General features: G+C 40.5%; 1 protein-coding gene across 1 annotated transcript in view; it reads right to left on the bottom strand.

Moving 5' to 3' along the window:
- AFF3 (AF4/FMR2 family member 3) overlaps positions 1 to 25,827 on the bottom strand; it is a 371,463-nt gene that overhangs the window by 173,512 nt on the left and 172,124 nt on the right. Inside the window, exon 5 of the mRNA XM_026066422.1 lies at positions 4,816 to 4,860. Within this exon, the coding sequence (XP_025922207.1) occupies positions 4,816 to 4,860 (45 nt within the window). The remainder of the gene's footprint in view (positions 1 to 4,815; positions 4,861 to 25,827) is intronic.

Below are 25,827 nucleotides of genomic sequence, written 5' to 3'. Positions count from 1 at the left end.
GGATGTTTGTGTAGACTTAACTCTTATTTTCCACTTCAAAGTTTTCTATGATATACTCCACCTACAATGCAAAAACTTACAAGGAATTGTTTTTTATAACTATGGTCAAGTAATGAGGCTTTTCTCTTGATTTGACACTGCACATGTAACTTGGTCTTATCGGGATTATTTACATCAAAGGCTGTCTTTATAAGTTTCCCTAACCGCAAGGTGCATGTATGCAGCTAGACAGAGGAGTCACTATGGTTTGAAGAAGTTGTTATAAATTAGTGCGTGGGGTTAGATTAGGTTCAGGATTCCTGCAGTGATTATAAACTCAGCAGGAGTCCTTACAATAGCTCCGGTCTCTACAGGGCCACTGTCTTGTTAATCAGCCTCCTTCAGGACTCATAGCAGTTCTTGCTTTCTTCAGAAGCTGCAGTTTCATGCAGCATGGTCTGTCAATTTACAAAGTCTACAGAGCTCTGATATGTTTGGTAAGAATGCATCAAATAAGGTTAGTCTTAAGCTGTGGCACCCTGCTTTGCACAAGACAGCCCAAAGGTTACAAATTCTTGCTACGGTTAGGGCATGCTAAGATTTGGTGACTTTAAAGCTATGCCTAAACTGATTCTGAAGCCCAGGTCCAGATGTTGGTCCTGGCCATGTCCCAAATCCAGACTGTGACCAGATCTGGGCACAAACCGGTTCTTGCCTCCTCACATCTGCTGGGTGCCGAACATATAGGTATGCGGATGGAGCAGGCTGGTAGCACAAGAGGGAAACAGGACTTGGGGCACGCCATGGAAGTGCCTATCCCTTGGAGGAGCTGCAGCTTGAGCTGGGCAGGGAACGCACTGTACCTAGAAAGGGAGCCTCTCTTCTGCTTGGTGTTGTGAAAGAGACAGCTATAACGGGCTGCTACATTCCTTAAAAAGACATAAGCATCTTCTTTCTTTTGCTGATGCTCTGTACAGGGAAAAAAGAAGGGAGAATGGCCCTACCAACAATGAACACATTTCAGCAGGCCAGCAAGGAGCCATCTTCCAAGGGAACACATGTATTGTAGCCCTCTCGGCTTTTCAGTGCTCTGCCTTTGGACATTCGTATGGGAACTGCATATATGCTTTCTTAAAAGGAGGTAAACCTTGGCTTTACTATGTGTATAGCACCTCCAGCAAAATCTGGAAATGGCATTCTTTCTAAACAGTCTTTCTAAAAACCAGAAAATCAGTGTCAAAATTTAATGGATCTGTTCAGCACAAACAGAGGGCACAGAGTGGATGGAAAAGTCTGGATGTTAGTAAATTGTCAAGAGAGTAATTATGGCACATTGTTATTGTTGCTGTTTTTATTAATTATCAATAACAACAACCACTGCTGGCACTGATTTGCATTGCCAGAGGACCTAAGAACTGCTGTTGTACTATACAACAGGTCCTTGACTCAGAAAATTCACTTTTCAAGACAAGAGAGAGCAGATGGATATATCTGGCCTGACTGGGCACTGCAAGGAACCAGTGGGGCAACAATGCTCAGGCATGAGAAAGAGTGGGATCAGTATACCTTTGGCCCCACCTCTATTTTTCATAGTCCTTGTGGAAAAGGAGGGACTTAAGGAGGGGATCTGAAGGTAGATATGGAGGTACCTGAAAGTGTTCAGTGGCTCTTCCCAGGTATGATGGGAAGTATGGGAGAAGATAATTCATATGAAACTTAGCAACGGAGAGATGGAGGCTGGTGTCACTAGATGAGCAAAAGTGGGAATCAAAATGTCAGTCCTTACTGGTAGATTTGAGGCCTTAAAGGTGGAGACAAATGGCCCTATTTGATGTGACAGAGAAGGAGATGGCAGTGGTGAGATGCAAAGACAAATGTGATGTGGCCAAGATGTTAAGCTAGGAAAATGATCTGTGCAGCAGCATGAATGGAGGTGGGTAACATTGCATTTGTCAAAACCACAGAACAGGATACTGCAGCAATCAAGGTGGGTGATGAGGTGAATTAAACTAGAATTATATCTGTGTGAATAAAGCGTTTCACTTCGAAAATGCTATATAAGAAACAGTCTGCAAGATTTAAACGTAGCGTTGGACAGAGAGATGCAAGGAAAATTCAGAATAGAAAGTGATATCCAGGTTACAGACCTGGGGGATGGATGGATTGGAGAGGTTAACCATGGTGACTGAGTACTTATGTAAGGACAAGAGCTAGGGAAGAAAAAGATATGATCTCTATTTTTGTCACGTTAAGCCTCAGCAGATAGCTAGACACTGATGAGAAGTGTGACTTTCAAGTTCTAACTACACTTAAACTGCCTCCTACCTCCCATTCTGTGAGCTTGCTTTTTAGTCTGGTTAGCTTGCATCCTTTAGGTGTCCACGTCCAATCCTTCAGCCTCACATGTCCAAATGTGGTAAAAGTGCTGCCCGGCCTGCTTGCAGGTGGGTCATAGGCAGTGCCTGATGGGCAGCATGGGCAAGGTGCAGAGAAGGGCCTGCCTGTAGTCACGGCACAGGCAGCACTTCCAGGGCAAGAGAGGCATGGCTGTCCCTACCCACTCTGGCTTCCGCAACCCCGGTTTCTCAAATCTGTTCAGCTGACTTTTTTAATCTTCAACTAGTCTCTCAGGTTTGAAGACGCCATTTATCACTTAGTATATTTTAAGGTCTTCTGAAAGTAAGTTTGCAAAGGGATAACTCAGAAAGTAGGTGGTAAAGTTTTTCATGACTGGGAACCAAATCCATACCAGCACATCTTCACTGAAACCAGCAGTGTTACACTAGACATAGTTAAAGTACAAGTTATGTTTGGTGTTTTCCAGATGTAGATTCCTGTATGTTGGAAGGCTGATTACGGCTTTCGGCAAGTTAATCATAACGTTTAAGAGCACTGCAAATAAGCCCCAAAATAACATGGAAATTCAGCGCTTGCACTTGCATTTGAAGAAGCAAATCCTGCTGCAGTTCCCATGCTGCAAAGGAGTTGGGGCAAACCTGCTGAGCTAAACGCATGCTGGAATTTCAAAAGACCAAACTCCCAAATAGTTCCACATGAAGGGAGGAGGGTGGGAGGCGAGACATGGGGGATCCAGGAGCCTGCTGCTGTGTAAGACACAGGGCAGAGTGCTCTGCAGAGCAGCTCTGCAATCCTCAGAGGGAGGAAATATTCTGCCCTGCTCCTCACCTAGGTACCGTGGTAGATTTTTTCTTCTTAAGCTGCCTACTTTGGGAGGAGACAGGATTGCAGCTAGCATGATGACCTGTGCTAAACAAACACGATATCTTGGGAAAACTGCTTGTAGTGGGTTGATTTATTTCATTTTTTTATTCACAGTGAAAGAATTTTTGAATAAATTCAAAAGGGTCCTATCCATCCAAGGATGTGCTGCATGTTTCACCATGAAGCTATGTGAAAATATTTCTTGAGGAACATGCTCAAGGGAAAACAGACAAATTGAACAGCTGTGTTTCCCATTTTGAAGATGTGCCTTACAGTCCCTAGTCATACAGCCAATTTTGCTTCTTGACTAGGGTCTCTTACATGTCTATGTGCCTCCACATGGAAGGAATCAGGTCTTTCCTCCATTTCTTGGCTAACTGTACAATCTGTACTCAGCGGAAAAGACTAGCTTCCTCGACTGTTCTTTTCCACTGTCCCGCATAGAAAAGGGATAAATGAGCTTCACGTCACATCATATGCTTGGTGCATTGTGAAAATATGAAAAACTCTTGTGATTTATACTTTCTGCTACTAATTTGTAACAAAGCAACAGTGAGGAAGGCAAAGGACTGTTAAATATGCAGTTGAGTCCTACAAAAGCCTACTTTGTAAATGTTAGCTATGTAAAAGCTAAAGCTCTGCCAGTAATGTCATAAGCAATCCATCATAATCACCCTTCGATAAACTCTTTGTCCAGTTCAAGAATTAAAAGCCGTATTTAAGGTATTCATGGGGAAGGGAGAAACAACAGCCTTAATGCACTACTAAGCTCTAAACCAAATATTTATAGGCCTGCAGTTTATAAACAATCTAAAATATTTGTATAGTGGGTGTCCAAGAGATAGAAGCAAATTCAGTAATAAGGAGGTTTTACCATTCCAACCACCTTGTTTGCTGCTTTACCCACTGTTATATCAGGTTTATAAGCATTTCAGATAACTGAGTTATCAGTTTAGAAAGAGAACCCAAAAGAACATGAGTTAAAAATATATGAAAATGGTGCATTGTTTGTAAGTTTATCTGCCCCAGAAAATAGCCAATATCAAAGCTGATTCAAGCTGAGATCTATCTGGATATGTATTAATTTTCACCATGAAAATAAACTAGAAATTACTGGGATAAAAGAAATAATGAAATATGGAAATAACTGCAGATTTTGCACGTTGTCATTATATAATGGACATAATGGACATAATGACATTACATAATGGATTCTAATTAAATCCAGGTGGAAAATGACCTTCCAAGACCTCCCTTCAAAATTAAGATTTTTGACAGTCATGATTAATGGAAACATGCACTTTGCATGGTTTATAAACCTGAAACATCGTTGTACATTTCAGTTTATAATTTATCCCATTTTCTGCTTCTTCATGCATGAAGGTCAGCTGTACTGGTACAAAGTAGCAGTGATATCCAGAAGCTCCAGACGGTTGTTTTCACAGATTTTCAATTATTTTACATGGGTAAATAATTTTACCTACTTGTTCCTTAGAAAGATGACAGTCTAAAAGAGTAGTATTTTTAACAGCAGTAATTGCAATATTTTTGTTCTCTTGTCTTTTTAGAGTAACAAAATGGCACAATAACAGAATTATTTTTAAGAACTCTTACCCGCAATATTTCTTCAATGCAGCTGTTATCTCCTGTTCCACTGTCCTGTAAACAAAATGAGAAAAGAGTTTGTTTGTGTTTTAAAAAGAAATAACAAATAGCAGGTTTCAGGAATGGTTGTCATGTGAAATTTATTCAAAACTCAATTACAGCTTCGAGATGAGGCCAAGTCTTTCTAGCATCTGCAAAGTGGCAGTGTTTAAAATTCCAAATTATTCCCCATCTGAACCACAGGAAAATGTAATAATTGCAATGTTTATGTACAGTTGCAACATATTTGTATTAAATTCATAGGCTTTTGCTTATGCTACTTTTGCATGTGATTGATGCTATTTTGAATATACTGGCTATGAATGAACATAAGCAAAACACTTATTGCTTGTACATGCATCCAATATATACATTTATTTACATTAAATAAATAACATCTGTGTGTATCCTTTGTGCAGGGAAGACTCTGCAGCAATACTGCCTATGTGTAGTCTGATGAGATATAGGGTAGATGCAGCTGTGATGCTGATGGGAGAGCTGCAGAGATTGGGGCGCAGGCTGCAACACAGAGCCTGGGATAGTCAGCACCGTATTAATGAGAAGGCTACAATCTCCTAAAATGCTGACCCCTAAACCCATCCACACGGTGTGGGACTGAACTCGTGGAGGAATTCAGCTCATCTGAATTTACTGCTTACCCGGAGCGGTTCTGCAATGGGCAAATCAGAGATTTGGCAGAGCCATGCAGGGAGCAGCTCTCCCTACATGCAGCCGGTGCCTTGCCTAACTGCTCAGTTGTGTTGTCCCTGAGGACCAGGACTGCATCCAGCAAAGACAAGGCAGCAGAGGACATCAGTCTGCCATGCTATGGAGCCCCCTTCCTGCCCAGCGCGTGTTGGGAGARAGGGCACTGGTGCTCGGTGGGGACAGAGGCGCGGGAGATGAAGGGGTCCCCCATCTCCAACAGGTCTCCACAAGGTACAGGTGGCTGCTGCATCAAGCAAGGTTTTTAGGGGGTTACTTCACCACACTTAATTCCCTGAAGATTTCCCAAAGCAAAAGAAGACTTGCTTCCTTTTGTAGAACAGAACTAACTCAGAGGGTGAAGAATGGGGCTGCAGGTCTTGTCGCTGGGGTAGAGGGGTTTCCAAAAAAAAGCTACCTCATTAATAGTTGTCCCCAAAGAGCTAGACATGGGATGAGTTAGCTCTTTGCCTCCCATTTCAAGAAAACACCTGAAGGTTCAGAGTTTCCAGGTGCCCACCTGGAGAAATATCAAAGGAATTTGATTTTCCAAAGTGCTGAGCACTTGCTGTCTGGAGATCAGAGTCCTTGAAGACATCTCCATTTGGGCACCCATAAAATCTTGAGGCACTTTCAAAACTGAGTACTTTTGTGCCTACAAGACCCAAATGAAACCTTCAGCTAGCCCGCGCAAGTCCTGCTCCAGCATGCTGTCACTGCCAATCCCCAGACTGTGCTGCATCACTGAGGAGGTCTGAATTTGTAGTCTCATGTAGCCTGATAGGTTTAACCAAGGTCAGAAGTAAGACAGCCATGCATAGGCAAGGGAACAATTTATGTTTCGTAATTTTTTTGTAGCTGTTATTTCATGCCAATTCATAGAAAGTCGTAAGTGTTTTATTGTCAGCACTTCTGCTAAATCTTTGCTGAATATGGCCCTTGATTGTTAAACAAATGAATTGCATTAACTCTTTTTGGTGCAACACTGCCAGTCACTGGCAGCTCTACCACTGATTTCAAAGGGAAAGGAATGGAGCATACTATAAAGTCAGCTGTTTGAGAATTACTCATATTTGATGTACTGCTGCTAAAAAGAAGCTGCAATCCCTTGAAGATAGCCCCATTCAGGCCTCCCCACGGTTCCTGAGGAGCTGCACAACAGTGCCTGCTGCCTTTCCTGCTGCTGGAATGGGAGGGCAAGCAAAAGAGTTGATGGTGCCAATGAAGTGGACAAAACAGCAAGAAACACACACACAGCAACAGCATGACAATCTGTGAAGTTTTAAGAGTTTTACATTCCTATTAGATCTCTTGTCTGTGGGTTTCCCTTCCTTTTCTTCTTTTCCTTCTCCATTGCCTGGCCTAGGATTAGTTATCATATTAACAACGGTGGAGAGCGTAAAACCCTCATCATATATGCCTTGTTTACAGAGGAATGAATCTGCTGCCCCGCCTGAAATTTGCTCTTCTTTTCCATTGTCACCTTACACAAGGAGGCGTAAGATGCCCCTTATCTTCTTATGCTGTGTACAATACATTGAACATATGGCAAAATGATGTTGTTTGTTTGGGTTTTTTTTGGTCACGGCAAAACTACTGAAGGTAAATAGATGGCAATAGACTATTTCAGAGTAGGTTTATAAATATGTTCCTGTTTCAAAATTAAATCTCTCTCCTAGAAGTGTAACCAAATAGGTCTGCAAATACTCATCAGCAAGAAACTGCACTTTCCATTACCACACAACTAAAACTATAGCTATTCTCCCCAGCACATCATATGTCTGAGCAGGGAGTAAAAAAACTTTTCACATCTCACTCTTGATCTCATCACATTGCCATCCAAAAGAAAAAAAATAAAACAGAAACACAAGACCAATGACAAGAGACACAAAAACGAAAACGGTATTTGGAGAGAAACCTTTTATATTATCCTTTTTGTTTTTTGACTTTTGAATGCCAAATATAATTTTTTAATTGATTTTTTTGCTTTGAATCTTGGTTTTCTGGTAAATAGCCTACACTACTGGTGATATCAAAGTGCCTAGAATAAGAGTGGAGAACTTTCAGTCCATCATCTGCACACAGCAAGCAACTTCAATTTCATATGGCCTGGGACCATATTATTTTTTCTCTTCATGATATTATTGTTTAACACAATGCAGAGTGTTAATGTGGGATCTAAAGTGTGTCTGAAAAGTGTCTGTGGCCCTCGGTATGCAAAACATTCCCCATTCTCACTCTAAAAGTTTCTCCAACCCACTACTTTTCTATTCCCATTACATAGAAAGCTGCACTGCCTGTGAATCTTGCAACCTGAATTTAACTTCATGGCTATATTTTAATAATAATAATAAAAAAAAGCCAGTAAATGGCTCTTGAAATCTGCATTAAAGGAAGAGACTGTATTGCTTGTGTGCAAATAGCACACAGCACTCCACGTACTGTTTGCATGAGTGGACCTGCTCATTCAAAACAACATTGCTTTGGTGCTTGTTGCAGGGCACGCCACGTGTGCAAGGCTTATGTTGGAAATGCCCATAAAATAAGCAGTGTAGCCATTCTGCTGTYTTGATAGTATGCATGCCGCAATACAGTTGTGCAATAAACATTTTAATTACCCTTTTTTTTTTAAAAGAAAAATAAAGGTTTTGAGGCTGCTGTTCCCAGCTAAGTTGCTGAGCCGCTAGCCTGTATGTATCCTGACTTTGATGAACCCAGCTCATTTGCCTTTCGTTGCATTTTGAAATCTGTCATAACAAACTCGCCTTGCTGCACTGCCAATGAACCATCCGTGAAAGACTGGCAACTCCAGGTGAATTGTCAGCGGCAGTGGGCTCAAGCCTTTTACCTCTCCGATGCTTTGCTCATTCCCTTCATTTCTGGGCCAACCCAGCCTCCAAACCACCCAGCGTTTGCACACGCATGCAACTTGCGGCATCTGGCAGCAAGACGCGAGGAGCTGCCGCCGAGGATAACAGCAGTGGCTGCTGAAGAAATAGCCGGGAGCATCGTGCTCCTGATAACACAGGGAGCTAATTGCCATGCAAAGCACAGCAAACTGTGAGAAACGAGGCTGACTAAAGGCTACATCCAAGTCTTGAGAAATGGGATGTCATTTCAAAAAAAGCTACATCCGTACAAATTTTATTTTAGAGTGTTACTTTATTTTTCCTCCCCCTCCCAACAGCTTTCACATGGAGACATACAAAAACACCTCTCTGAAAGGAACTGCCTATTTATGATACTTTCCCCTCCTTTCAAGTCTTTGCGTTAAGAAAAGAAAGAACAATCTACTGCAAAATCTCTCTTCATTTTAGTGTGAGAGCGCTTTGCGGTGCAAGCTCTTGGTGTTGCTATTATTTGGACTGCGCTAAGTGTTCTCACAAACTCTCCAAAAGTTACTGGATTTTGTCTTCAGTATAAATTAAGCATGATTAAGATCTGCAGAAAGCTGAGATACGCACTCAGCAGACTTCCCMGCCTCTCCCACTCAGTCAGAGCCGGTCTTGCTGTGTCGACACTTGCAAGCCGCTCATCTGCAACCAGCTGCATGTCTGCGGACTGCGCTCCCCACAGCCCTTCCCGGGCCACCTTCTGCCTCCAGGGAGGCTGCCCTGGCACCTGCGTTGCACGACAGTGAGCACCGCATTCACGGCTCCGCTGCCTGCAAGCACTGCAGGGGCACAGCTTAAAATGGGGCTGCTGGAGTTATCCCTACAGGCTAATGTGAAGTTTTGGGCAGTACATGCCAGGAGGCAATAACCTATACTAAGATTAAAAAAAAATGAAAAAAATGAAAAAAAAACCCAACACAAAAAGCCCTGATCTGAAAGTGTATCAGAAATGCTTCTTTGCCGTACAAGACCATAACAGAAGAGATAGATACACACACACACACACACACACACACACACACACGCATGCATGCACATATACCTATATATAAAATGTTATATGCACATTACCACTGTAAGGAAGATATTTCCAGATCTATAAAATAAACAAATACAAAAGAAAGATAAGCACAGGGGATCCAGGAGACTTTACTAAAAGGAAGCATAGCAGTGTGCTTAAAAAAAGCAAGTTACTGCTTTCCATTAAGAAATGACAGTTCAGAAACATCATTACAGAACATAAATTTTTCTGGCCTCTCTGGCTGTCATTTGCCTGGAAGTGATGCGTTCAGAGGTGCATACATCATTCATTGTATCATGTAGATGTGCTTTTCCCTATCCTCATTTTTGTTAGAATGGCTAGTGTTTTCCATGGGCATTTCCTTATCTTTTTATTGTTCATACATGCGGGGTCTCTGCATGTTGGGTTGTGAAGACTTGTTATCCGCACCAAAGCTGCCCTTCAATTGTTTCTCTGAAGAGATTTTAACACCTTCAAGTTGTCAAATAAAATGATGAAATTTAACAGTGAGATGGGTCTGAAACTAGGGAGGTGACTTTTGGTGTGTCTGTGGAAATACAGCCAGGCTGGGTAAGTGGATTTTTTGGAGAGACCATTTACACATGCTCAGATAGGGTTTTTATACATTCCTGGCTTAGCTCGCTGTTGATTCCATTGTACAGGTTACATCCGAAACATTCTTAATGGCATGACTGCACTGGACTTGGACTGGTTGGGAGAGCAAGGGTAGGACTTTTGACCTGAGAAAAGCTGGGCTGATTAAAATATTAGACCTGGACCAGGTTAAAAACTCAGTTTTTTGTTCCTAAAGAAATGCCCACATTCTCATTCTGAATTAGGGGTTGGATTTCTAGATGCAGTTTTTATTCAGTCGACTATGCTCCCATTAAAAAATATAACAGTCTGAAGTTGCCTTCAAAATGAAATTTTAAAAAGTGTTCTTCAGTTCAGCTGAGAAATAATGATCTGATCAAATCAAAACAGTTTACTCCAATGTCAAATAAAAAAAAACTAAATAAAATTTGGATTTATAGAATAAGATGCAGCTTAAATCAAGAAGACATTAAAATAATATTGMAAGTTTCACTCTGACTCCAAGTTTGGTAAATTTTAACTTATAAAAATGTTTTCTCTAAATGACAGTGAAAACAGGATCGGTCAAAATCAACATATACATGCAGACATTTTCAGTTCTGATTAACTGGAACATCCTAAAGGCAAAGGATTCAGAATGAAAAAGGTCTGCCCAGAATGGAATTTCAAATGATATTTCTCTTTCTTTCTCTCTGACTAACGAGAATGGCATTTCCATCTTGATGGGTGAAGTGAGACCTATCAGCGGTGTTTCAATCTACTTTAACAGGGCTGGACTTCAGGGACACATGGTATACTGTAGTCCATTCATTTCACTGATCAGCATTAATAATGCTGTGCACTTCACAAGCCCTTAAACAGACAAGTGTCCTTGTGTCTCCCGCAGGATGCAAGCAGGCAGGACTGAACTGGGTATGGCTATGCCAAGGAAAGGAAAATGAAGAAACTGCGGGGGAAAAGCTTTATTTTCTGTTACTCCTGATTTTTCAAAGCTTGCTTTTGCAATCTTAAGGTGCTTTAGTACTAATTTAGAATGCAAGTGGTCATAATCTGTTGATATAGTAGTTTGTTCCCATGCTCTGCATTGCTGGGAGTAGGAGCTGTTTTGCTTTTATACTAGAAGGAATTCCTGCTGTTTCCTTAGACACTGAGACATAAAGGAGGGAGCTGGGGATGAACAGCTGAATTCTACCTAGGCTCTGGGTCAGAAAGCCTTGCACTAATTTAAGTTATTAAAGACACATAATTTACAGAGACTGTTAATAAACTGTTAGCCTTAATATGTCCATTTTCTTTTTGAAATGGAGTCTTTATATTGATTATGGGGATTATTTTTCCTATCATAGGATCTGCAATATTGTTCTTGCTTCAAAAGGGAAGAGGAGAAAGGTTTACAAAAATTTTATTTTAAGAAAAATAAAATGCGTAAAGAGCAAGTGATGAAAGCCACCTGGCTTTGCTTTATTAATATATCTGGATGTACTAATTGGGGATTTCATTGCAACTGGAATGCCATGATGCCCTAGTCTTGTACCAGGAATGGGGAGATATTCAGGCTAATAGAAGATGATGAATCAAAAATGTCTGTAGATAGACAGAAACACAAAATGATCAGATAGACTTGCCCTGTACACTAGAAAGGAGAACTCTGTCGGACAGGAACACATTTCCTTCCTTGTGAGTGATACTTGCTCAGAACAGCCCTGCTCAGCAGCTCACCCAYAATGGGGGAAAGAAAGCCGCTTTTGGTGACCACAGCCTCTGAGAAAGAAGACTGCAGTGGAGTTTAGAAAGCTGTAATCCAGTAAATCACCAGCCTCATGTCCTCTGAGGAGAGCTGGCCCAACCTCTGGCCCTCTAAGCAGAGCTGAGGGGCCAGAGTGCAAAGAAGGATCTTACCTCTGAGGTTCAGGCTGATATCTAGCTGAAGATGGACTTACCGTGGATGTGAAAGTAAAGGCACCCACAGGGTCTTCTTTTTCTTCTTTTTTTTTAAATTAGCAGGGAGATGAAGTTAAAGCATAATTCCTCCAGTGCATGTGTGTGGCCTGCCCCAGAGCTTGGCCCTCCTCCTGCCCACGTGGTACCTGCACTGAGCTATGTGTGGAAATCCCGGGCTCGAAAAGTGAGGTCATGCTGAAGTGCTGCAATCCCCATACTGGAGGGGTGCTGGGTCTAGCCAAAGGTTGGGATAGGATTTGTCAAACTGACAAGCTGATGAGCTGGTCCAATTCCAGGTCCAAAAAGACAAGTACCATCACAAAAAAAGTCAAGAGAATTAAAAGGCAAGAACCCTTCTGAAACCTCTCCACCCTCCTTGCCTTGAGGGACTGTGGAACAATCAATTACTAGAGCTACACTGGTAACATATCATCTAAAAAAAGATGCTTCGGAGCCTCAAATGAAACATACTGGCAGATTGGTGGAGCAGTTTTACAGGCTTTAACATTATATTCATAAAAAAACCACACACACACACACACACACACACACACACACACACACACACCCCAGAATTACTTTGCGACCCAGCAATAATAAAAGGGAGCTGTAATGGAAAAGAACGGCATTGTTCTATTAATAAAATATAAAGGTTTTATTGTTATTGGGAAAGATTGATTGTATCAAATCAATACCATGTCATGTCACAGCATATTAAGGTTTTTCTTCACTAATGAAACAATAGGGACTTATGTGATTACATTCTGTTGCTACCTACCCGAAAAATGTAATGGGAGGGTAGTAATTAAAATTGCAACTTGCAGTCTTGCTCCTTGCTACATGCTTGATCCTGAGAGGTGCTGAGTAAGCAACCTCAGTTCTCACTGAAGCCAACAGGAGCTGAAGGCATTTGGGATTCACCAAAATGCTGTTGACAACCTGCTGAACTGATTCCATAGCCCCCCTTTTTTTCTAAAAATTGAAAAGAGCCAGTGGTGTCCTCTGGAAATGTCTTCAGCATATTACATTTTCTACAGCACTGTATTACCTTAATGAATGCTGCAAATGTATTAAGTGACTGTTTGTTTAACCTAGTGGTCCATTTGTCGGAAAGTTTCCATCACAGACACTGCAGTCTTTCGGTTTTGCAGCAGGTAAGGCTTTTTAGTGAACCTACAGGCTTCTCCCCTATGGTACACAGCCCTTGAACAGCCGCCCTGAGGAACTCACCCCGTGAGTGATGGAGAACAGCCTTTCTCCCCATTAGACGCCTGTCCTCCCTGCTACACAGAGGGCCAGTTAGTGTCAAATGGAATGCAGTATTTTTAGTGATGTGGACACTTGTCCACTAGGACCTGTGCTGAGACCAATCGAATGCATTTAATATATTGCCCATGTTTGGGAAGAATCAATAACATCTGTAAAGCAGCAACAGTTGGGAAGAGGAGTATCATGGAACTATTAATTGTTCTGTGACATTTTAATATGAATACACCATCAGCTAGTACAATATTCAATAAATTAAATGGATTATTTTGCCAGGAGATCCTTTAAAAATGTTAATTAACAATAAATCAATAAAACTATTCAACATAAAAATCAATTACATCCCTGTTTACATTATTTAACTCCAAACATTTCTGTTTTCTGAGCTTGTAATTAGCAAGCTATAAAAGATGTCATAAATAGGCGCATAATGAGAGGAACTGTTTATAAATGATAATTGGTATTCATTCCTACTGAGCTAAAGGTTATGTGATTACAAACTCTCRTGGATAAAGGGTTAAACTTCTTGCAGATATACAGTTTTACAGCACAGAACTCTGCAGAAATCTTTCCCACAAAAGGCCCCTGATAGAAAAAGCCCTACAAGAGAGTTTGATACAAAGGGTAACATCTATCAGGCGTTCCTTAAAGACTATTTACATCCAATTAGAAATGACTAATGGGGAAAAATCTACCCTTTTGGTTGGGGGAGAGGGGGATAGGAAATGGAGTCAGGCATGAGGAGTTCAATATTAATAGAACGTCATGATGTAACCAATATCTGTTATTCGTCAAAAGGAAGGAGATGAACATTGAAATGCTATTAAAAATCGGAGTGACTGAGGGTGGGAAAAAGGAAACAAGGGTATATTCTGTCATGATGGGTGACAAAAATTTGCTTTACCCCCTACCTCTGTCAAAGATTATGGCCAGAAAAGGGCTAGCTCTCAGGAGTCGGGACTAAAATGGGACTACTCCAGGATCTTCCTGTGGCAGCCTAGAGCCCAAAACGCCACACACCAGCCTGTATCTCCAGAAGGCAACGGCAGTCTGTTTCTCACTATAAACTGCTACACAGAGCTGAAAAACCTGCTTCCTCAGGAGAAATAACCTCCCATTAATCCTAATTGCTGAAAACCGCTTTCTCAATTTTAGAGACTGAGACTGTGATCTAAACTTAACAGGTAAAAACCTCCAAGGCCTGGAGCCCGGAGTAAGATTTGGCTTTCTGCAAAGCCTTTCACTAGTCCAAGAATGCAGCCAGCATCTGAGAAACAGACATTTTTGGCTTTGACAATGTCTCCACCCAACCCCTGCAAAAAAAGCTCACTCTCTCATTATAAATGTTTTTACGAGGGCAGCAACGATCAAGCATCCTTGAGAGAGCAGGTCTCTGACGGGCAGAGCAGTGAGCTGTAAAGTCAGCAGAGCTAAACAACGTATTTGCAAATCCAGACAGAAGCCATTTTTTCTACCTCATCCTGGCAAAGCTGATGTACACTTCCTTTCTTTTCTGGACCATGACTCAAAATGAGTTAATTCTGGCCTGCAACACATTCCACTGCTTTCCTTGGTCTCCACAAAATACAATTGCTTCAGGGAAACTATGGGTCGGGACTAGGAGTTACCAAAAAAAAAAAAAAAAAAAAAAAGTCTATTATGTTTAAGGAACAGAGTATGATATGCAATGGTTTCAGGATCACTGCTTGATCTCATCGCTACGATTGCAAAAACATGTTCTAGTCATGGCGATTATGACCTGGACATCTATTTGCCCAAGAGGGATATAATTTGCTACTGGAGAGTCAAAGCTTTATTAACAAGGATGAGCAATCTTTAAATCTTTAAATCATTCCCTTGACACCTCTGGCCAGCTTAGGTGGAGTCTCTTAAAACTCACATGGAAGTTAACAAATAGCACAATTCTACAAGCTGCAGCAGAAATCTCAGCAGCACTTCATTGTGCTCTCAGCTTTCCAGAAAGTTAAAAGAAAAAGCCTGCCAGATTGTGGTCAGTGACAGATTGATGGAAACACACTCACTGCAAAAGCTACTGAAAATAGTACTCTTTGGAGGTTTTGTAGAGTTAATATGATACAAGTGAAACTGCAAATAAAACATCAATGCTGTAATGTCTTAGGGCTCAGACGTATAAGTTCCTGCCAGTTAAGAATGTACATGATAAACACACACACACACACACACACACACACACATATATATAAAAAAAAAAAAAAAAAAAAAAAAAAGTATATACGTATGCTCCATGCAAAAACCCTCTGAAAAATAGTCTCCTGAAAATGCCCAAATCAACCAAGCAGGTGTCAATTCTTATCAACTGTAGCCTTAATATGGAAATCCATATGTTCACCAAATCTATGATGTTGCACTGTAGACAAATATCTTCTTTTTTTTTCCTGTCCCCTCCTCCCCAAATCCCACTTAAAAACCCTTATTTTCCCACAAATTCACCAGCTCAGTCCTGTTCAGCAGGGGACAGAAAACCCTTTGGCCGGCTACGCAAGAAYGGGCCACTTTTGTCGTCCTACTTGCACAGGACTTTTCTGGGACTTGAGGCTACCTTCCTGTCTCTGAAGCCGTCTGCCCGGGAGCGGGAGCTGCCCCAGCTCCTGGTGCGGCCATGGCAGCACTGCCCACACACAGCCCAGCCTGCTCTGCTTGGGCACCCGGTGGTTTGGGCAATCACAGGACCAGAACCAGGAGCAAAAATTTTGTCACAGGTTTGGGGAAGGTTGTAGGCAACTCCCAAGGAGTGGTATGATATTAATTAGCATTTTTTGATGGGAGCCACACTGCTTTCTCAGACTTGGAGGACAAAAGGTTGGCTTCAACCTACCCTAGCCCTTTCTTTTTTTGGCTTTGGCTTTTCTCTTATTTCTGTRTATTCTCAGGTTGGCATTCCTTTTAAAGGGGCCATTGCATCTGAAAGTCACATTGCTTTCTGATTTTCTTTTTGCCCGTTGCTGTAACAGCGAAATACAGAAAGAGAACAAAAAGGAAAAAATAGCCTCAACTTTTCCCATTTTTTGTTTTATGTCTTTGAAAGAGTTCCCTTATCCTTTCAGTAGAGTAGCCATTTTCCAATTCCCTGATGCTTGCGTAGTTCTCCCACTCAGCAAAAGGCAAATGGAGAATCTCTTATAAAACCCAGAAATAAGAAACCGTAGACACTACGACTGTTGGCCATGCTATTCAAGGGCAGAAACCACTTTTCACTGTCACATTAACAATTTTCTTTTTAATACAGAAAACTAGTAGAATAAGTAATTTTATAACAGTGCAATGTCATAGAGGCATGACTGGTACCTGGACTGCCATGATCTAGCAGGTGCCTACAGAGAACTGCTCTCTCAACGGTATTACTGCAAAAAAAAAGTTTTTAAACCTTTTATGCACCAGTATTCTCACGTATGCAACACAGAATACAATGGGAGGAAATAAAAGTAAGACACGAACACTTATAGTATGGTTTAATTTTTATTGGGTTGCAAATGAAAACCAGTACTTCATTGCACTAGAGGGGTCTGTGGATCTTTTCAGAAAGTTTAGGTGATCCTTTTGGTTTGGTTTTTGTTTTGATTTCCAAGACTTTCACTGTTTTTCTTCAAAACAGTAATCTGATTCTTGGATTTTTATTTTATTTTATGTTTTTTTGAACAGATGAGGCGATCTTTCACTGAAAAACAGGCTATTCTGTCTCTACAGGAAGAAATGCTCAGGGTAGCCCCATTTGATTTTAAACAGAAGCTAAATGTGGAGAAAATCTCTAATACTGCTACAGCTCACAGACATTTCCATTGAGGTCAAGTACAACAAATCTGCATTTTTTAAGCAGCAGAGACAGATCTCTCTCCCTGTAAAAACTGGAAGGTCTTGTGGTGCCCCGAATTCTTACAACATGTATAGGAAACATGAGTACAGCGGGGAAGACTTTGAGCTGAGAGGCCACGAGCTTAGCTTTTGTTATGTGATCTTGATGAATTTATTTCTGCAGCTTTTATTCATGTTTCAGGGTGTTGAGTCCTTTAAACTTGTTAGTATTTTCTTTTTTATTGTTCTCTGCTGCCTTTCACTGTTTTATTTTATTGTTTTGTTCCCCAGTGTAACTGAAGGTAATACAGTCCTGGGCCTATTCCCCTCCATCTCTTTGATCCTGCAGTGGATATCAACAAAGAAGTTATTTGTTCTCAACACATTCAGCCCTTCTGTCTAGCCTTTTACAAATTCTGTTATGCAACTTTGATACGGCCTGGAATAAGTTGTCAGGTACCAAAAGGCAGGGGAGCACAAAGACTTCTCAAAATGTCAGGATCTGAATGGTGTCATCTTTCTGTTTCACGTTCAAACGCGGCTCATACAGGTTTGCTGAATAGGAGTCATTTGACTGCAGACATCTGAATCTGTATTACAGACACCAACACACTTTTATAAGAACTTTAAATATCTTAGCTGAGCCCTGAGGATCAAAGCTTCCTAGGTAATAAATCTATCATGGGTTACCCAGGGAGATTTTCAGTATCAGTGACAATGGTGGCTGATTTGCCTTGCATAACAAACTACCAATAGAATATAAGGGTTGTGATCAATACTTTAACTAGCAAGAATAAAAATCTATCTATCTCAAACTCGGGGGTTATATTAAGCTCTCATAATTTATTTTATAAACCATCTATTGCAATTTTAAGACGTACATGCATCAAGTGATGTTTGAAAGATATTCAATCCTAATTTTTTCAAATTAGAACACTAGAATAATGAGAATCGGCAGCATAAATGCATATAATGCACAAAACAAAAAACTTGGCTGGTTTTTCATATACAGCATTAGAAACAGGGAAACACACATTGTTTCACAGTTATCTGCATTAAATGTATTTGTTATGGGTTGGGAATACTCAAAACTATTTGTTTTGGATGAGAGAGGATGCTCTGCATTTATGATATATGACACTACATTGTCATCAATTGTCATGCTTGCTTATAGGACTGAATAATTTGTAATTGTCAGATTACTATGCTTAGTCTGCACTCTGGTTTTCAGACTACGTGTATTTTATACAGATCAAATCCTTCTATCTTTTATTCATTTGTTTGTTTATTAAAGAAATGATGAGGTGTTCATTTCGCAGAGCATTAGCTGTTTGGAGAAGGGGCGTTTCAGGTGCCCATTGCTATTTTCAGAGGAGAGAAAGGCAAAGCTTCTACTGGGCTCTGATTTTAACCCTTTGGCCATACTGCCAAGTAGGGACATTATGTAATAACACAAGAGAAAAATGGAGAAGATGCAAAAGGCTATTCATAATTTCAGGGCTTCCTTCAGCTTTCTCGCCCCCTTTTCCCAGTCATGCTTTCAACYTCATTTCCTACATGGTTTATTTGCAAAGACTGCTCTAAGTCCCTAGCAGCCCAGCTAAGCATTGGGGCAAGCGGAGAATGAGGAAGCCCCACAGATGCTCCTGCAACCATTTTCAGCAACAGGTACTTAATGAGGGGATGAGAGAAACGTGCCCAGCAAATTGGCTCTTTTTCATCATCTGATTTCTGCTGGAGAAGCATCCCTATGAAGCAAGGTAACTGCAGCAAGCATTGCACACAAGGGCTTTTAGGTCCTTTGGGGCAGGCTTAGCATGTGGGAAGGCAGTGCTGTGGCAGACCGGGGCTGGCAAGTCTCACCTGACTTTGCTGTCAAGTCGGTGGGCAAAATCTTGACCAAAGAGCAGCTCCCACCACATTTACATTTTCTATACATTTACGCTATAAGCACAGCAGTGTTTATACTATAAACACAAACGCTTGCAGATGGAAAATCAGTCAAAAACCTGTGGGTTGAATGCTTGTAACTGTTAATCCATGGGGTCCATGCAGGCACAGCAGCCCATCTGCACAAATCACCTATGCAGGCCTATGCTTACAGGCTGGAGCAAGGAGGGTAACAGTCACTGCTCACTCACTGCCCATGTTACCTCGCTGATGGAGCTATATTTAAATTCAAGATACAAGGACAACAAAGGAATTACTCATTCCTAAAAAATAATTATAAATTTGAACAGTTGCTTTGCAAAAGCACAATGTTGGTTCATTCCTCACACAGAGTATCTGCACCACTAAGCTAAAAAAACCCACAAAAAACAAAAAACAAGAAGGAGACAGAAGCCAGGTTGAAATTTCCATACTTATCTCTCTGTACCGATTGTCTCTTGGAGGTCCCTGCTTGCATAGCAGCTGCTGAATTGCCACAGTTTACAGTCTGGCACATTAAAATAAACTAGCACTGATTTTGGCAATTTGCAGTTGTGCAGTCGCTGCTACATAAGCGGTTGATGGATCCCTACAGCAAAGGCAGGAACTCTGAATCTCTGCCCACTTGTGAGGCAGACCTCTAAGGCTGCACAAGCACTAACCACAGCAGAGACTGCAGCGCGAGCATGTCCCCAGTAACCTGTTATTTGGGTTTGATTGCAGGCCAGAACTTGATCAATGCTGCCAACAGGAAGGATGTGACTTTTGAAAGTGGCGTATCCTCCCATTTGATCAGATGGAAAGGATTAAAGGGGACGTCTTGATTCAAAATAGTCTGCAGTAATGAACCATTTCGCATGCATGCACATTACCATGAAGGGTTACGCAGAACTTTACAAGCACACAAATGGAAACATGTATGTTCACATATGCATATGTAGTATAAGCAGATATGTAGTGGCATTTATAACTTTAGATATGGAATGTGGCTACTGTTCTGTACAGGCAACACTACATATCTTTAGGAAGGATAACGAAGAGTACATTTTATAATTTAAAGGGGTGAAAGTATTTTGGGCTGGCAGGATATAATTTCCCCAGAAATCAGGGTATTAACCATGGTCTGTAGTGGGGGCATATCCACACTGTTGGGGTACCAGGGAGAGGTGGTCTTCAAGGACTCAGCACCAGCTCACCAAACAGAAGTCTCCAATTTGTGCCCAGAAATACCTCTAGAACACTGTTGTGAGGAAATTTAGTCAAACTTTTGTGTTTGCCCACCAATTACATGGACAGATGTCAGTGTTACAAAATATTCCCACAACAATTTTCTCCTCTAAATGTTTGCCCACAAAATATGAAACAGCAAAAATGTAAGGAAAATATTGGTGGTTGACTAGAAATTCCTTCAGAAGTCAAAATGATGATTAAAATTGGGATGTCATGTTCCAGATGATCAGTGCCACCTTGCACATGGGAAAATCAGTGAGAGAATCTGTAGAATTAGATATAAGGAAACATTTTTTCCTACATGCTGCTAGCTGTTTTATTATCAGCTGGACTTCTCACGAGGAGTTCAGAATGACTTTAGGAAGGCGAATGAAAACAAGATCAAACATTCCTACCTTATATCACAATGAAGAAAGCAAAGCTGTATGTCATCTTGTTTTGAAAAAAAAACACAAAAAGCTAACTGAGCTACTGGAGCATTCCCTCAGCAAGGCAAATGAAATCTTTAGCTTATTTCATCCTTAAGGTCAGATTTCACTATTGCTGTGGGTATCTGTTGCAGGAAGCTTGGAAGCGGGAATGCAGGTAAAATTACAGTTTGTGCAGAATAAGGTTATAATCTCTAACATTAGATATAAAAGCAGTACGTCTTCTAAGACAAACTATAAAAATGCAATTATTGGAGTAGTGTATAATTTACCAAAATATTATGACATTTTTTCAAAGAGTCTGTTTTTCAGTATTTGCATACCTTTGACTCTAGAGTATAGGCATGTATAAGCACTGAAGAAGACAAGACAGCAAGTGATTATTTGCTGATTAAGGAGTGGATGGGCTTGAAGTTTGAAATATTAGCATTCCTACTTCATCCTCATTTKTCTGAAGGAGGAAGGAGGGGACATGAAACAGAAAGTTTTCAAGTCATAGAGAGTCCTAATTCTTGACGTTAATGCCATAAATTCCTCCTCTTTACTCTTTCAACTTACAGCTGTCTCCTGATATGTCCAGGTCAGCTGTACTCAATTCACATTTACTTTACTGAGGTGATGAAGGTTACACAACTCAAATTTTTTCCATTTCTAAGAGAAATGAATCCAAACTGAGCTAATTTGTATACAGCTGCAGGCAATATAAACATGGCTGGTTAGAATTCTTTATATAGTATAAGCCTTTGTACTCCATACTTCATGGAAGTTAATAAGTAGGTGTCAAACTCTGAATTAAAATTCCCAGAAGAGGACACAGCACAAAGGACAATAAAAATGATTTTTAAATAATCATAGGGATAAATAGCATCCACTTCTGACAAATGTAAGTGCTGGCATAAAATGTTATTAGGCTACAGAGATTTTCTTTTGTTCAGGAAGTATGTTTTATTCTCCAGCAGTGTCATTCATCATCCTAATGAGCCCTCAAAATGTAAATTAAATAGCAAAGACTGATTCATTCAAAAACATCTTTGTGCTGTGTGTTAAACCATTTTTCTACTTTTATCCTTATATATTGGTTCATTCTTTCATTGAAAATAACCCCTCAGCCCTTGTATACTTTAATGGCCAAGTTCAAGCAAAGCATATTTTCAGTAAATAGTGTTTATTCATTGGTGCTCTGGTACAGTAATTAAAAAAAAATCTCATTTAAAAATGTTGTGCCCCTTAAATTATATTTGATCCAGAAAATCTCAGAAACCTGTGCGTGCATGTGGTTTTTGTTTTATTCAGTATCACTTAGTCCRGGGAAACCCTCGATGGAAAAGGATTAGTCAAAATTTCAAGTAGCTTTAATTTTCTGAACTGAATGCATTAACAACTAAGCAAACACTGTATTTTTCAGTAATGGTAGAAAAAAAGAATCCAGGGTCATGAGCTAAATTAGTTTGGATTTCTTCTTATCTGTTGATAAGAACATTACATATTCTTACCAGGGGTACAGAGGAGAGGTTTCATACTTGACCTGAATTTATGCATGAGCACACACACAACAACAAGAACGACAAGGAACAGGGCTTCTCTGGTGCCAATCCAAACAAACATATAACAAGAATGGAAAAAAACAGCAAAAGCATGTCTGGTTTTGGTATGATTAGCCTTCAGCTATCTTGTTCTCTGCCTCTTTCCTTCTCTTTCCCATTCTCTAATGCCTCTGTAAATTGTCTTCAGCTTATTTTGTGCGTATATATGTTTGTGTGTGTGTGTAAGATGAAGATGAAAAATATTAATAGAGAAAGCAAAGTTTGCCTGATGACAAGAATGCCATTATTAAACTGCACACGGAAGATTTAAAAGCCACAATCTTCAGAATAAATTACCATAAAATCTAGGCATTCAGTGACATTATGCTTTTATGAGGTCAAAATGTTGGAGAGAGACACTAGGGGTTAGAATGAAACCATCCAGCTGTGAAAGAGGTAAGTACATGTACAGTGTCGTGCTGCCAATGAAACAAAAAACGGCCCTAGACCAACACTTCTTTTATTGCCAACCCAGAAAGAGATGAGTGATGCATTGGTGTAATTGAGTTAGGAGGAGGAGGAGTTAACCTAAAGGCAGGGTTAAGTGTTACAACTTTTGGCTAGAATATTGTGATGGCAGGTGACCTTTTGGAGGGCTTCTCCTAAAAAAGTTAAAACGGTGATTTATGGAAATTCAGTGATGGCTCCACACTGCAACTGTTAAAGAGACCATACAGGTAATTAGGTTAAACTCCACTAAGCACAAGGATGGGGAAAAAAAATCAGGTTTATAGTATGAAATATTATCACTTAAGAAAATTAAGCATCATGAACCCTAGATGAGAGAACTTAATAAACCATCTATCATTTATTTTTGAGTGCTGATTCAGAAATCAGACTGGCATTCACAGCTACAGTGATTGATAAATATAAATTTGTATGGTATCATACTTTAGATACGAAGACAGTAATTTAAAATTTGAGAACAGAATTTCTGCCCACAGAATAAGCTGCTGAAGCTTGAGATATGTTTGAAGACACTATAGATACACTCAAGTTGTAAGAAAGAGTCCTATGAGGCAAAAGCTAAGAGAGTTTGTGCTTTGCTTGACCAGTCTTCAAATACAGAGGAGCTACTAGATGAAAGGCCCACCGTTCACATACAACATGTTTTATCAATAGGTGCACTATCCGTATTTTGACTAATTAGCCTCCTTTTCACAAACACAGATGTATTTCAGCAGCTGTTATTAGCTTATATTTTTACATTAAAGTTGAAGCACAGCTCCACAGATCCTATATATTGCTGCAAGTAAGGACCTCTCAAGTCAGTTACCCAAAAATAGAGCACATAAAAGGAATGAAGGCTCCAGCAACTCTGCCCGTTAGAACTTAGGCCACCCAAGAAGTCAGAAAAGAGAAAGTAAGCAATGGAAAGTCTTTATTCTGCCTCCCATTTTCCTTCTCTAACAACCAAGAAAACAGTGAGATTATGCATTTCATCACGGTGTTCAAAGAATGCTATAAATTCATATTTAAAAGCTCAACCACAAAATCACAATTTTAATTGCATACTTAGAAACAAACAGGGTAAGGCTTTGGAACTTTTTATTTTTATCAGTTTCCATTTGTTTTTTTGAAATATAACAAAAAAATCACAACAAAGGAAAAGTTAATGAGACTGATCTGCCCTTGAGTCTTCCTGACTTTTGACAGCATAAGTGAAGCCTCAATGCTTCCTGCGATAGACAGAGAGTCTACTTGAAGGTTAGTCTTTGGTGGCACACAGAAGTTGCAGCCTCTGGTCTTCCTTGGCATCTGCAGCCAATTAAAACATACCCCCAAATAAACGCTGTTGCCTGGGACCCAGGTATGGTCCTGAGAAGCRGTGGAATGTTTTGATTCCTACCTTACACTTCCAGAAATGAGGTACAATGCGGGAAACTGGTTGCTGAAGTTAAAATTAAGTTTGCCATTGCTAATTCAGGCACTAAGAAAATCATAGTCCGCAGCTATGAAACAGCCTCCAAGTCCAGGCTATGCACCACTCAGACTAGCCAGAGAAATGAAGGGTGGACAATGGCTTGGATTAYGCTCAGGCGGCAGCTGCCACCACCACGTTTTGGACCGTCCAGTGTCTAGGCGAAATGTGATGGCATCACGTTTTCCATAGCAAACCGCAGACCTGCAGCAGCAATGAAATACTGGCGCTGAGGAACCATCTCCCGCAAAGCAGAAGGCCAGCGTGCCATGGTTCGAAGCCTTCATCAATTGTTCCAAATTATGCAGGAGGACAAAATCCAGAGTGATTTTGTCAGATTAGCCAATACTTGTTGATGAGTTCCCCACAACCTCTGTCAACACTGGTTCAGCTCCAGTTGCTTTGCTGGTATTTGGGGGGTGGCTGATCAATGACTAACAAAGGACTGTTACCAGGGGACACTGCGGCAGGGTTGACAATCACAGGATCACTACAAGCTTCAGTAGCACTCCGAGATCAGCAGTGACAGGCACAGACAGACCTTTTTAAGGATGTGACAGGACAGGAGGCTGATGGCATGCTGCCTGCAAGGGGGCCACATCCTTCTGGGATTCAATTCACTGACAATGATGACAATGTTGACAACAATAATGATGGAAGTATAAAAGATCAAAATTTGAAGGAAGGAGGAGAATTAAGCTCATCTGTGTAAAGTGTTGACATCTCCCTTGAGCACATATGTCTTGTTCCTTGGCTGGTTTCATTTGCTGCTGCTTGCTACAYGGGAGCTGTTCTTGAGTCTGACTCTGATAGCGTTAGCTACAGCTCCTCTATTCACTTGAGGTTTTTATAGATTGTGCAGGCTCAAAAATGACTAGTACAGAGAGAATTGAGGAGAAAGGAGAGGGAGTGAGAGGAAAAAGAATTTTGTATGTAGTGCAGGTTAGCAGTTCCTGCTATACTGGAAGTTACAAACCTTGGAACTTATTTCTAGAGCACAAAGAAGGAGTCAGAAGCAAAACCCAGCAAGCATGGGTAAAAYGTGAATACTGAAAAAGCAGGAGAAGATTTTTGAAAGTGCTGCAGGTCGCAAATGAACATTTGCAAGAGGAGGTGTCTGACTCATTTTTCCCCACTGCGTTTCTTCCTGGACTTGAAGTTTCAGAAACAAAATGATTGCTTACAGGATTAAAAACAGAGGTTCTGCTTCAAATAGTCTGTATGTTAATTCAGCAATAAATGCTACCTGTATAACATATTCCTTGAAAAAATTATAACTTCTTCTGTCTATACATGCCATTTTTTCTGCATCTAGTCTGTCTATATCAAGGATTTTTAAATAAACTGAGTAATAGTATGATTACATATATGCATGCCAGTGCTCATTATAAGATACTGCAAACATGTATCTAAAGGTTCTTAGTTCAGCCAAAAAATATGTTGCCTTGTTTGAGAAATCATATATAAACACTTAAGAAAGCATCAAATTACAATGCATGTATATATTGAAAATGAAATTAAGATTGTCATTAAGATTGCCATCACCAAAACTGTGTTACTCTGTTACTTGTGAATGCTTCATTCTCAACAAGTAATTTAGTCTAAGTAGAGAAGTAAGTAAGTAAAAGACAAGAAGTAG

The sequence above is a fragment of the Apteryx rowi genome, unplaced genomic scaffold, assembly GCF_003343035.1.
Source record: "Apteryx rowi isolate R43461 unplaced genomic scaffold, aptRow1 scaffold_103, whole genome shotgun sequence".
In the NCBI taxonomy this organism is placed as follows: Eukaryota; Metazoa; Chordata; class Aves; order Apterygiformes; family Apterygidae; genus Apteryx; species Apteryx rowi.
This window is presented reverse-complemented; position numbering and strand designations above follow the sequence as displayed.